This window comes from Acinonyx jubatus, chromosome X, assembly GCF_027475565.1.
Source record: "Acinonyx jubatus isolate Ajub_Pintada_27869175 chromosome X, VMU_Ajub_asm_v1.0, whole genome shotgun sequence".
NCBI classification, from domain to species: Eukaryota; Metazoa; Chordata; class Mammalia; order Carnivora; family Felidae; genus Acinonyx; species Acinonyx jubatus.
Genome location: NC_069389.1, coordinates 107,862,998 through 107,877,699, shown reverse-complemented (window position 1 = coordinate 107,877,699; position 14,702 = coordinate 107,862,998). Strand labels below are relative to the sequence as shown.

Here is a 14,702-nt window from a genome sequence, read left to right as displayed (position 1 = left end):
CTCTTTCCTGGACTCATCCCCCCGCTCCCTCTTTTAAACCTTACCATCTCTAGGAAGCAGTCTTACTTACCTGAATAGGCAAGGCTCCTCCCACACACAATAAAAAGGTGTATGTATAAATTGTCATAGATGCAGATTCATGGCATGCCCGATATCTAGATCATAAACTCAAAATCAGATGCCCCATTTCTCTAGGGCGCCAGACATTCCACTGGTACTGAGGAAATAACAAAGTAAAGACCACCTAAAATTGGTCTTTTCATTTTCAGAGGCCACAAAAGATATCTTGAGGGTAACAGAATCAGAATATTCTCACATAGTATGTATGTAAGATTTTTGTCCCCCAAACTAACAATGCTGTGAAGAGAATATATTAACAGGAGTTAGATTATGTCCTAAATTCAGAAGTATTTCCATATTTATTAGAAAACTCCTAAGCCCTAATAATTACGTTTCTTAAAATATGATTTGGGATTGAGTAGCGTAAAAGGCAGTCTAGTATAACCTAGGGTGATGAAGAGTTCCAGCTCTGGAGTCGCCTGGACCTAAAGTCAAGCACCAGCTCTGCCGCTTACTAGCTACAGGACCTTAGTCAGGTTCCTGCACTGAGCCTCAGTTTCCTCATCCATAAAGTGAGATTTAACCTCCTATCTCACATTATGACTGTCAGGATTAAAAAGAATCATGTATTTAAGGTACTCTGCCCACATCTTAAGTGTTCAATAAATGTTATCTATTTCTACCACTGGAAAAAGCAGGAAAAACGTTCAGAGGATTTCTTTAGACATGGGAGTAAAATTTAGTTTGTAAAGGGGAAAGTTCAGGAGTGACCTGAGGATAGTCATCAAGTATATGAAAGACTGTCCATTTTTAGTAAAGAAAAAACCCAAATACTTCCTTTAATAAGGAGAGAGACCTAAAATAAATGGTTTTAAATTAAGTGAGATAATTAAATTACAAAGAAAGATGGATTCCTCAATTCTGAAGAGTGTAATACAATGACGGTCATGATTCACGTTGCTTGGGTAGAATCACAACTCCTTGATATATTTAATAGCGGAGACAAGGGGTGCCCAGGTGGCTCGGTCAGATGAGAGTCCGGCTCAGGTCACGATCTCATAGTTCGTGAGTTTGAGCCCCACATCAAGCTCGCTGCTGTCAGCACAGAGCCTAATTTGGATCCTCTGTCCCCTTCTCTCTCTGTCCCTCCCCCCACTTGTGCTCTCTAAATAATAAATAAAACATTAAAAAAACAGCAGGGAAAAATCTTATGTTGGATGGCTTGTAGGCAATCTTGCATGGGGGTGAGGGAAGAGGAACTAAAGGACCTTCTGAACTCCTGTCCTTAGAGTGATATATCTGACACAGTTACCAATTGTAACAGTAACTATCCAACGTAGAACTCTTAAGGATTTCACCACCTAGCTTCCTCCAGAAAGAGTATGTTCTTCAAATATACTCAAGCATCTCCTCAAAGAGAATGAAAACAGTCATGATGATTCATAATTTTACTTGGAAGTATGCATTTCTGTGCTAGATGGCTGGAGGGTAAGAGTAGATGGTACAGATGTGGTGTCTTCATATGGCTTCAATAGGAACTGGGAAACCATTCTGGAAAAATATGTATCTGTCTCAACTGCAAAAACAGAGACTCAAATGATAAAATTCTTAGTACTCTGGCTATTCCTGGTCCATCTGGGCGCTCAAAGGTGATGAAAAAGAGATGATTTTGTTTATACAGAATAGCTTTCCTCCCTCATCTTTGTGACTGACATGAAAACCTTGGAAAACTGCCTATGGCAGCAAGAACATAAAAACCACATTCCTGTAACTCCTGCTCTGTGACCTCCCATTCTCTCAGACTCTGACCCCATTTGGTCACCTATACACTTTCATCACAGGTCCCAGCCTCTTCTCTCGAAACTTCTCTTTGGTGCCAGGGAGCACCTGTTAAGCCAATACCAGGTACCGGCTGGAACCTCACTTGGAAGCACCTGTCTATTTTCAGTGGGTATTCACGACCTACCTTCCCTGCACAGATCAAAGTTAAATATACGAATGCCACTCGAGTCCTATCCCCCATGTAACTTATTTAAATTCTGACATTTGGGAGGAAGAAAAGGAACACAACTATAGGCTCAAATTCTTTCCTTCTGCCCCTATTCCTTACTAATAGATGCCCAGGGCCTCAAAATAGCTTTTGAAACACCTTTCCTAAGGCAACTCTTTCGATCTTTTATAGAACTTTTTAGTCATGTAACATCACCGTCTAGTAAGCAGTGATGCAGCATTATCTGTTTACCACTGGCAAAAAGACAAATAAGTTAACGACCTGTCTAAAGTTACATAATGTGTCAGTGACAGAGTTATTAAAAAAACCAGCCTCATGACTTCCCAGCCCAGCATGCTTTTCATTAGCCTACAATGACATGAGCGGGTTATTATTATTTGTAAACACTGGCTACCAGGGTGGCTACCATTTACCAAGTCCTAGCCACGTGCCAGGCACCATGCTAAATCCCAGACAGTCTCTCTTTGAATTCTCACAGTATCCCTGGGAGACAAGCACTGCCACTGTCTCCTTTTGGCAGGTGAGGAAAACATGGTGTACACAAGTAAATAACTTGTCCAGGGTCACCCAGCCAGCCAGCGACAGGGCTGCGATTCAAATCCAAGTCTGTTACTATAGTTTGTGGTCTTAACCTCTGATGCTCTTCCATCCCTAGTTTGAGGGACAAATGCCGTTCTTTACAACGCGCTACGCTTGGGAAAAAATTAACTCCCTATACTATACCATTAAAAAGTAATCAAAATAATTTATATTAGTGAAACGTGTACAAAATTCAGATGCTCTCTTCACAAACACGTCCCAATAAATGAAATCTCCACTGGATTTAGCAATACTGCTTCATGTAAAACGAGGCACTGCATTTGTTAATAATCAGTAACACTGAGACCAAAACTGCTCCCGTTCTGACTAGAGCAGCCACGCCAAGGGAGCAAAATGCTCACGAGTCAGGATGTAGAGCATTTTCCAGACATATTCATAATGCCAAGGAATAAATAATGGGGTAATAAGGTTTACAGCACAACCACTTGCAAGTAAATAGTATTCTTTCTGTGCATCTGAATTTGTTTTTAAGGACTAGGAAATAAAAACATACTGCTCTGGTTCTCAAAAATCAGCAAGCCATAAAAACATGAAGAAATCTAAAACCAGCAAATAAAAATCACGATAAAAAAAAAACATGAGGGGCGCCTGGGTGGCTCAGTGGGTTAAGCATCCAACTTCGGTTCAGGTCATGATCTCACAGTTCGTGAGTTCAAGCCCCGCATCGGGCTCTGTGCTGACAGTTCAGAGCCCAGAGCCTGCTTCGGATTTTGCGTCTCCCTTTCTCTCTGCTCCTGCCCTGCTCACGCTCTGTCTCTGTCTCTCGAAAAGTGAATAAACATTAAAAAAATATATTAAAAAAAACCCACAAAGCATTCTATTACTACAACAGTTTTGGGTGTGGGGGAATACAAATGCTTTCACAGTTAAGGCCTCACTACCACAAAAACTGACCTCTGAATTCCCACCTGTGCCAATAATGATTCTAGGGTTTGAGATTATTTATCCTAAAGCAAGTCTCAAATCCTTCCTTCAATTTCTTCATATTGCTTTTTTTTCCTAATACTACAAGACTGACAACTTACAAAATATGGATTATTTCTGATCATCAAAATGACAGTTCCTACCTCTGCTCATCCTATTCTTCGCGAAATAGGAGATTATCCAGTGCCCAAGAACATACATATATGTTCTGCCAAACCCATCTTTAAAATAATGAAACATCTGAGGGGTGCCTGGGTGGCTCAGTCGGTTAATCGTCTGACTTTCGGCTCAGGTCCTGATCTCACAGTTCGTGAGTTTGAGCGCCACGTCGGGCTCGCTGCTGTCAGCATAGAGCCTCTGTCTCCCTCTCTCTCTGCCCCTCTCCTGTGCCCGCATGTGTACTCAGGTGCATGTTCTCTCTCTCTCAAAAATAAATAAACATTAAAAAAATAAAATAACAGCACACTTGAGAGTGAAGCTACCGAAGGTACATTTACAGATGTAATTTCAATAAAGGGCTCAAAGGAGAAATACAATAGCCAAACGAGGGAAAATTGTTTCAATGTAAACCCTACTGCATCATAAGTACAGAGAGCACTTTTCTAAGTCCCGAGAGGAGACAATATTACTTTTCCAAAACAGCAATATAGTATCTTGTCAATCCGGTTACCAGTAGTGAAGACAACTACAGGAAGTTACTGTAGCATACATACCTTCAGAAAAAACAGTAAAATCCATCAAAAGTTACACAAAGTCATAAATGCTGTTACATGGCTGAACGACAATAAAATGCAGCAAGTGGTAACATTGTTTTGCCGAAAGGGTACTGTCACCTTCATTTATAATCACCACAATTACTTGATGACGGAAGAGGAAAACACATCTGAGTTATGAAAATTCCCTTGAATGAACCCTTTAACACGTGATCTATTCAAATTAAGCAAACTGCTTGTTTTCTAAGTCAACACAGCCTCCAAGAAGATTTTAATTCTTTTTGAAAAGAAAAAAAATCGGAACAACATAAATATTGATTCCCTCCTTTTTTGTCAAGTGATAAATAGGTTAAACCCAGCCTTGGAATTTCTGGTTCGGGGGGGGGGGGGAAGACTGCAATTTAAAATTATACTGTTAATAATAATGCAATACACTCTAAAATAAGCAATTTCCTCTTTAATGAACTTAAAGTAAGTTTTATTCTCAAGAGGCAGAAATACCAACTTACCAGCTTCGTGCCTCTTTTAATTTCCTTTTGGACATCTTCAATAGAAAATCCACCAAGACTTTCATTATCAGAGTGTGATGATACCAAAGCAGATGAAAAGAGCTATAAATTACATTTAAAAACAATTAAGATTCATATTTAAAGACATTACAGTGAAACAGTCAACAAGATGTTAACTTTAAAAGGAACTTTTCTAGTACAAATGGCATAGCATTAGTGAGAAACCAGATCTTAAAAATTTAACTGACTTTCATCCTGTTCGGGAACAGTCAGTCACTGTCGGGTCCTCCCGGTTTCGGGTCTCTCTGCTGCCGGCCTCTACTTACCATGCACTTATGGTGCGCTGCCACCTTCTGGTTTGCAGATATTAGTAACTGTCCGCATTCCTTGTCTCTATTTGACTTACAAAAGCCACATTTGCGCTGTCTTGTGGGCCCTTTTTTCTGTTCAACTGAGCTTGACATGATTTTTAAATTGCTTTTAGAATGCCACTTTAAGCCTCAAGAAATGCTACAGAGAATGAGAAGGGCAACAAAATGGTTAATTGCGCTTTAATATCCATTTACACAGTCATGTACTTGTTTAATATTTAACCTAAGTTTTAATATATGCATTTTTAAGCGGGTATTTAGACAAATGAACATTAAAACCTGAAATGCCTCCATAATGAAAAAACCAAATGTATGCATAAAGATAAGTTACTGAAATAATTCGGAAAAATCAAACTGCTCCCAAATTAGAGGATATGTGAAATAACTAAAACGATTTCTGTGTGGATAAATTAAAAATGTGTAATGTGTGACACTAAAACAATCATCTGCTCACAATATTAATGAAAAATATTTTTCATGTATAGCTAGATTCCCCTTCAAGGAGACCAAGAATTATATATCTGAGAACAGAGCAGGAACTTGTAAGAGAACTACACAATATCCAGAGTGAACAGAATTCTACAATTGCACAACTCGTTCAAGTTCACATATTCATAAACCAACAAAGGAGAAATGAATGCACTTAACCGTGACTCTAGAACACTTATTTTTAAAATGTGAATTATTTTCAAGTTTAGAAAAAAATCACGTATATATCTTTAATAAATTTTTGCTATTGTATCCCTCTTTAGAGTAAAGAAAAAATTAAGCTTATAAGTCTATTTGTAAAAACCATACTTTAGGAACCGATTATTTATAAAAAAACAACTATATTATCTGACTCTGAGGCTTATTCCAAAAGTCTGCAGGTTAAAGTTACAAACAGAGAGTGGTGTTCTAAATGCAGTAACGTTCACATTAAATTAGCAATATTGTATAAAGGAAGCAGAATTTTTCTGTGTGACCCTTAAATCTAGTCAAATTATAATTCTAGGTAGTAAAGTCAAACACAAAGAAAGGGAAGAAAAGCTCTAAGATAGAAGGTTTCAGATTTAGATCATCAATCTCAACATGGATTCTTAAGAAGAATCTAAACAAGTGTAAAATCAGTTATGTGATTTGTGTAGCTTTCCCAAAGCAACCGAACTAAGCGGTCCAGGATCCAGGCTGCCACAACAGAAGTCACAATCAATAAAATTTGCAATGTTCATCTTAAAATTTAGTAAAATTCTTCCCATTTTTCCATATACTTGAGTATTTTCATAATACTATGTTGAAAAATGGACTCACTGACACCACATTGTAGCTTTGTGAGAAGCACTTCATTCACCAGCAAGAACAGTAGCAGCTGGTGCCAGGAAGGTGTTAGCTGCAAACCACTCAGTGCTTTATAATATAAAACTGCAGATACTTAATCAAAATTTAACATGAAGCCACAAAGAAACAGGTCTTTTTATCAATTTATACCTAGGGCTGTTTTGTTTTGTTTTTTAAACAAACCTTCAAAGGCCTTGGCAGTCTCTGCGTTGATGGGTTTAACAAACCCTTAATGCTATCTACAATTTTAAATACCTCAGTCTTCCAAACGCCATCGGATACTTTACAACAGTACTGTATTCACAGCACTGCCTATAAACCATGAAACTGATTGAAAACAGGCAGCAAATACTTTTAGGATTAAAGAAAAAAAAGGACATAACAGAGAAACAAAAGAAACAAAAGGGGAAGTGTGTTTGCATTTGTACAGGCAAATATGTGTTCAGTTGCTTTATCAAGAATATAGCTGCCAAAATCTTTAGAATTAACCATGCAAAACAGCAAAATTCAAACAGCACCAAAATCTGCTATTTGAGTTCTAAATTAGCTTTCTTTACGACTATGCAATGAATAGTAGACACTCTGAAACCACTGTAACATATTCAGCATTTCTCCCCGGTCATCCTTGGCCAGTTCAAAGGATAGCACATTATGAATCTAATCTGTACAGTCATCTTTAATGTGTAATTTCTGCACAACCCTAGCATAGGCTATAAAACCGGGTTGTAAGGTTCTAAAAAGTCCTAGAGTAGAAAAGCACTTTTTACTCTTGAAATTGATTCTGAAAATGGTGTCCCTCAAATTGTATCCGTACAGAATTCTGCCTGTTTTGAATTTATAAACAGGTAAATTTGTCATCCTAATTTTGAGAATTCCCTTTTCTAAGATATCAAATACCCAAAAATCTAAGAGAGAAAAAAGGTACGCTTTATTTTGCACTCAAAAATATTCTAGTGTTTTCATCAGTTTAAATTGGTAAAGTGAACAGAAAACACAACAAAGTGCACCAAACCAATTAAAAACTTTCCCCAATGTGCAATGACTAAATGGATTTTTCCACTAAAATTAAAATAATGTATCTGTGCATATCTTGCTAATTTTTTACAGCCTCCTTGTGAAACATGAAGTGGGGAACATCATGGAAACAATGACTCCTCATAAAAATGTCTTTATCATAAAAATACAGATTTTTATCTAATGCTGTCTCACTTGTGGTCTCTGGTTAAGGAGAATAAGGGCATTCCAAGGACCAATATTAAGGGGTTCATAACCATCCACGCAGGTATGTGGCATTTTAATTTCAGCGTAAAAGGTTTTTCAGGGCACGCAGAGATCAAACTTTGATGCTTTCGCCCAACAATGAAACCTTTTCCTTAAAAGAACCATAACATTATGGATCATGTTATAAAGCAGAAAAAAAGAGGCAAAGATAACAGCGTGAGAAACATAATTGAAATGTCTGAAAAAATATAAAAGGTCGATTAGTTAGGCTGAGTCAATCAATTCGTTCCTGATTTTACAAGATGCTGTAAAGCACCAAGGTGGAAATAACCTGAAACATCAAGGAGAGCATTCAAGAACCAAGTCGAGAGCTCATTCAACGTCTCGTATCTGAAAGACCATTTCCACAGAAAAACAAAACAAAACAAAACAAAAACTGCCGTTCCGGAAGATCAAACAATCCCACACGCAATCAAGCTGAAACATACAGTTGAAAATACATAAACGTGATCCCCAAACAAGCAGTATTTCGGTCAGGAAAGTTACAGTGGAGAGAAATAAACGATCGAGATGAACCGGAAGGGCACCTGAATTTGGTTGCACGATATTATTACATGCTTCGCACTGCTTTTTGCGGTTATTCAAAAGGAAACTGAAGGAATTTTCCAGTTGTTTCAAACCCAAGGGTAAGAAAGAATTTGAAATGTCTGAATAAGACCCGATATTACGTCGTAAGCCGATGAAAAGAAAAGGGGGTTTCAAAAAGAAAGGATTTTTCAACTTCCAGGCAGAATATCGAAACGAACAAATTTCAAAAGAATGCCGTGCTGTTCGTGCATATAATAAAAGGATGGTACACATAACGTACCGGATCCTCTCTCCGTTATTTATTCCTCAATACACACTAGACTCCAAGACCTCCCTCTAATCAAGCGCTAGATAAACTCGCAAAACTATCTTCCTCTAAAACACTTTAGCAGGTCCTTTCGGTCGTCAAGTCAGGGTCCCCTAATCGTCCTTTTCCAATCCTCCCGAATCCAGGAAGATATCCCACCACTTTCTTTAACCGTCCTTCCCCAGGAGTTCGCTCTCAAATAGTCTTCGTTTCAGATCTCAGTTTCACCCCTCATTCCCCCCACCCCAGAGTTTTTCCTCATTCCGCAAAGCCAACCCTCTTGCCATCCTGACCATTCTTCCTCTTACGCTTCCCAAACTGGGAGTCTCCCTCCTTCCCAAATATGTCCTAAGCGATGGCAAAGACTAAAAATTCCCAGTATTTTTTCCTCCCTAAATGCTGCGCCCCTTCCCCCGAAGTCTACGCTGGAGCCTAACCGCTCCCTTAGCTCCTCCGAAGCACTTTTCTCAGCCACCTCTCTGCCAAGCGCCTTCAACGAGCGGCGCTTCTGGGGTCCTTGACAATAAAGCGAGACCACCGAGAGTCCCCCTTAACAACGGGCAGGGGCGGCGGCCTGGCCACCGCCATCCTCCTTGTCTTCTCCCGCCGGGCAGAGAATGGGGGGCCCCCGAGCTACCGTGGGGACTCACCGGCGGGGCCCAGAGGCGAACGGCAGGGGAGAAGCGCCAATGAGGGGAAAGAGAAAGAAGTCGGTGTCGGTTCTCCGGCAGCGCCTGGGAGCGGGGCTCTGTCGCCGGAGGTTGTTTCCTTTCATTCGAGGAGAGACGGGCTCGCGGAGCGCCCTTACGTCGCCCCCCTCGCACGCAACGACTCAACACAGCGTTAATACGTCTCCAGCGCGCCGCGAGCCCCGGTTGGCTGCACGGCCGGGGCAACTGAAGCCACAGAACCACGGCGCATGTGCCGAGGCCGCCCCCAGTACGGATCGGGGCGGCAAGCTCCGCCTCCTGCTCGCGCGCGTACCTTCTATTCTCCGGTCCGCTGCTCAGCCAAGTGTTTGGGGGCAGGCTCCGAGGAGATAGAGAAAGAGATTCAAAGATCTCGCCGTGGGTCGGGCGGAGAAGGGGCAGGGTTGGGACTAGAAACCGTTGGGCGGGAGCCCCGGGTAACCAGTTTTCAACAGGGATTCAAGTGGGTAGGCCTGATCCCTTGCACTTGTTCACCGAGGCCTTTTCACATCCATTATTTCATTGTACTCTCGTGGCATCCCTTTGAGGTCCTCCGTTCTCTCATTTTACTGCCAGGAAAGACTGAGAAGCTCATAGTGGAGTAGGTCGGCCTGGATTTCAATCCTTGGGCAAAGCATTTTCGTCTCTGTATCTGAGAGTTGGGTTTTTTTGTTTTTTTGGTTTTTTTTTTTTTTTGTCTTTAAGATGGGGATTAAAAATACTATCTCACGGGTTTATCGTGAAGAAGAAATGAGATAATGCAAGTTAAACGTCTATGAGCGTCCCTGGCATATAACAGGCCCTCTGTAAATACGGAGATTACCATAATCAACAAAGATAAGTGATTTCCTTTATAACTCACACAGGTAAACCCGACACCTAACCGAGCGCTTTCCTCTTTGATGTATGGAGCCTGACTGCTTGGGTTTGAATTCCAGCTCCCCCACTTCTAGCTCTATGACCTTGAGCACGTTGCATTACCTCTCCGTCCCTCAGTTTCAGCACGTCCAAAATGGAGATCACAATGGTATCCATCTCAAAGAGCTGTTAAGAGAAAGGAGTTCATACACGTAAATCACATAGAATAACACTTGGACACATACTATGCCCTATGTAAGGACCAGCTTTTGTCATTTTCTCCTACGCTCATAGACTGCCAGCAAGTGGTTAAAAAAAAAAAAAAAAGCCCTAGCAAACCAATGAAAATTTAAAGATAACCTTTTTGTAGCTATTTTTCCTGTAAAAGGGAAGGAGGGGGGTCGCGGCGGTGCATTTTCATTGTTGCGATCCTATATTGTTACTACCCTGTTTCAACATTGTTTTTATTTCTCCCTGCAAGGTCAAACTTAAATTGTTATTCTAAAGGAAACAGTAACTGCGTTCATGTAACATTGCATCCCATACAAGCAGGTAACTAATGTTGGACAAAGCACTCATTTAGCTGCACGGGACCCTTAGGGCTTTCACCCAGGCCCTCTACAGTGAAAGGAGAGGCTGGCAATTTACATAAGAAGATCCAGAACGTGTGTTCCAAACATTAACTTCGTATTTTAAAACGGTCCCCCAGCATTATTTTCACCAGCGTTTACACACTTACTGATTGATGTCAGAATGACATTGATGATAGGGAAAGTAACAAAACGTACTCTGTGCAGTGTATTGTCTTTTTAGATTTCTCCCCAACTCCCCACATTTTGCTATCTTTTATTCAGTCTCTCAACCGTGCACTCATTTCAACAATTTGATTCAATAAACATCTGTAAAACTACAAAGTTCCAAACACAAGAGAGACATACATCAACTCCATCCCTAACCTCAAGCTCGTGGTCTAAAAAGGGAGACAAAGAAGCAAACAAATATGGTATGGTGTGATAAATGCTATAGAGAGGTGTGTGCCTGGTACAGACATCCTCTGCCTGTTGTGTACAAAGCGCTATGCTTAAGGTACAGCACCACAGTGAATAAGACACAGCCTTCTCCCTCAACTATTTACAGTCTAACAAGGAAAAGACAAGTATCTATGATAGGAGATGGACCGCAGCATGCCTTAAGAGGTGGTAAGGAAGCACAGGGGATGTTCCAGAGAGGAAGAGCTCTGCGACCCTTGTGAGTTTCAGGCCCCAGGTCTGCTAGCCAGCTCCAATTAGCATGGCTGATAGATGCAGCCTGTTATTTCAACGGCTACGAAAGGGAGTCATCTTGTAACAACACTCTATTAACAATGCCTGAGGATATAGCATAGGATCTCTTAATGTCTTATGGAACCACCAACCACCAGCACACTCCCACTAACAGCCTTCCCATCTTTCTTCGGGCTCTAGATCCTGCTTTCTGTACCTCATTCTCAGCAAAGGCCTTAGCTTTCTGACTTATTGAGAGTTGGGCCATCTGGGCTAAGTGACTTTATCTCGTACACCCATCCTTTGTGGCTTCCTTCAAGACTCAGAAAGAATTGCCCGTCCAGTTCTTTAAAGCTAAGGCTGTGGTTTTAATCACATCTTCTTCATGGTCTCCAGGAACTGATTCTCTAATTATTCCCTGCTCTCATTTGCCTTCGAACACTTAGGATTCTTCTTCCTTCACTCCCAGACTGTGTTCTCAGCCCCCAGTTCCTTCCCAATCAGCAGGCATTTGCACATATTCTCTATATGCCAGGTATTATGGCAGACACTGGAGATTTGAAAAGAAATGAGAAGCAGCTCCTGCCTTCAAGGAATTCTCAGTCTAATGAGGAGGAAAAACCGGTATTTCTAATGAGGAAGAAGACGAGAATTTCACTACAATAGATGAAATGCTATAATGCAATTACATACCGCAACGATGGATGGACTCTGTCCAGCGGAGCAGGAAATACATCCTTGGGGAGGAAATGTTTTGAGTTGGATCTTGAAGGACAGGTCCGGGCCCAGAAAAATCTGGATTCCATCTTCACGACTTTTCTCCATCTTCATTCTTGACATCTCTGTTACATTTGACACTTTGGGCAGTTGACTTGTTCTTAAACTTTCACCCTCTTTGGCTCTTAACAGGGACTCTGGACTCTGGCTCTCTGGCTGCTATTTCAGTCTCTCGTGTAAGGTTTCCCTTCTTTCTTACCTTATAACGCAGACTTTCCCCTAGTCACAGTCTTAGACCTGCTGCAGATCTATTGTTATTCTGGCCCAGCAATTCTCAAAATTTGGAAGTGAGAATTAGCTGGGGAGGTTGCTAAAAATGCAAATTTTCTTGGCACCACCCCTCTTCAGGGATTCTGAACGGGGTTCAGGAATCCGCCCTCTTAAACTGCCCACATATTCTGATGCGGATCTATTGAGGACCACACATTAAGAAACTGCCTTCTACTCTTTTTCGTAGAATTGAGACAAGTCTCTGACTTTATACCCAGTAAACAACCGCTTAGCAACTGCATCTGCTCTGCCTAGATCAGTCCTGTCCTTGAGCTCAATCACTGAATCCAGTACAAGCCAATTCATCCTTTCCAGCAACTAAAATGTAATTCCTTTTCCCATCTTCAGTGTAAGATACCTCTAGCATTTCTGCTCCTGCCTGAACCAAAGGCTAAATTCAACTCATGCCTATGACCTCCCTTCTAGCTATAATCAACACCAGTGGATCATTCATTCATTCATCAAGTTCATATTGATCACCTATGACATGTTAGATAAAAATGGACACGGTCCATTTTGGTGTAGTGACAGACCGACCTTAATCTTGATTACTTGTGATATAAACAAATGTTAAATTGCAATCACGTCTTGTGCAAAAAGTCGTAAATGTTGCTTATGTGTAACTGAAGCCTATTTGCATTGTGTATATTGGATACATTTTACATTTCTTACTTTTTTATTTTTAAAGTGGACAGATTTTGCATTTTATTTATTTTTTGGAAAGGGAGAGAACGAGCAGGGGAGGGGCAAGGAGGGAGGGGGACGGAGGATCTGAAACGGGTTCTGCACTGACAGAGTGACAGCAACGAGCCCGATGTGGGGCTTGAACTCACAAACTGCGAAACCATGGCCTGGGCAGAAGTCAGATGCTCAACCAACTGAGCCACCCAGGTGCCCTGGCTTCTGCATTTTAAATGTCTTTGTGAAGGGGTGCCTGGCTGGCTCAGCCAGTGGAGCATGTGACTCTTGATCTCGGGGATATAAATTTGAGCCCCCCATTGGGCATAGAGATTACTTAAAATAAAACCTTTTGAAAAATAAATGCTTCTGTGAAAAAAAAAAAGCTATTTATTTGTGTGAGGTGCTGCGTAAGAGTCAGAAGACCTGTGTTTGAGTTGCTGGCCTGCCACTAACTTAGCAGAGTGAACTTGGACTATTCGTTTGACTTCTCTGAGCCTTAGTTTACACATCAGTCTAATGAGATTGCTATTAGTTGCAAAGTTGTTATGGGACACAAGGACAGAGAATGATGTATGTGAATTTTCTTGCCTCAACAAGTATGAAGGACAGTTAGTTTTTTCTGTATCCCTTAACTGCCATATCACCTCATTGATCTACCTGCTAAGTTGGCTGCCGGAATTTGACCCCATGCCATTCTGCATAGTCTTTGTTGTTGTTTATTTAACGTCCACTTAGCGTATTGGTGATGTTTTAGAACACCCTTTACTTTATCCAGGGTACGGAACTACTCTGGTACCTCACCGAAGAGCTAAGAGCCTTGGTGGACTTTCATGTCTCCCCTTGTGAAGCAGTGTGATGCTGGGTATGGTACAGAAACTCCCCAGGAAACTAGCAACTGTGACAGAGGGAAATGCTTTAGAGGCGCGTGGACATCTCTAAGACATCGTTTGTTTGTTTGTTTGTTTGTTGTTTTTAAAGAATTTTTTTTTTTTAGTAATCTCTATACCCAACATGGGGCCCAAACCCACACCCCCCAAGATCAAGAGTCACATACTCCACTGACGGAGCCAGCCAGGCACCCCTAAGACGTTGTTTATTGGATATTAAATACAGAAGCTGAACTTAATATATTGATGGCAATATCGGAGAAGTAATTCAACTTTACAGTGCTGATGCTGGAGTTAACTGACTTCGGACAATGTACTAGGCACCCTGCTAAGTACTTTATGTGCATTATCTTACTTACTCTTTACAACAGCCCTGAGGGGCAGGGAATGTTATTAGTCCCATTTTACAGAGGAAGAGACTGTTGAGCAATTAAGTAACTTGCCCAAGGTCACACAGCTAGGAAGAAGAAGAACCATGTGTCAAGCTCATACTTGTTTTGACTCCAGAAGCCAAACTGCTTCCTATTTATTTGCTTATGTGTTTATTATCTGTCTCCACCAGTGCAGGGACTTCGTTTTGTCATGTTCACTGATCCATCCCTAGCCCGTAGAACTCTGTGCCTGGCCTATAGTAGATATTCAATAAATATTTAATAA

General features: G+C 41.0%; 1 protein-coding gene across 4 annotated transcripts in view; it reads right to left on the bottom strand.

Annotated features, from left to right (window-relative positions):
• PHF6 (PHD finger protein 6) overlaps positions 1–12,269 on the bottom strand; it is a 49,465-nt gene extending 37,196 nt beyond the window's left edge. The window contains exons 1-4 of one of the 4 annotated variants that reach the window (XM_053201705.1): positions 12,124–12,269; positions 10,292–10,354; positions 5,144–5,327; positions 4,818–4,919 (exon numbers count right to left, since the gene is read on the bottom strand). In XM_053201705.1, the coding sequence (XP_053057680.1) occupies positions 4,818–4,919; positions 5,144–5,281 (240 nt within the window). In that variant the 5' untranslated portion in view covers positions 5,282–5,327; positions 10,292–10,354; positions 12,124–12,269. Of the gene's footprint in view, positions 1–4,817; positions 4,920–5,143; positions 5,328–9,271; positions 9,483–10,291; positions 10,355–12,123 lie in introns of those variants that run through there. The other 3 variants (XM_027054398.2, XM_027054397.2, XM_053201706.1) reach the window with 3 other exon arrangements.
• Positions 12,270–14,702: the final 2,433 nt, after the last annotated feature.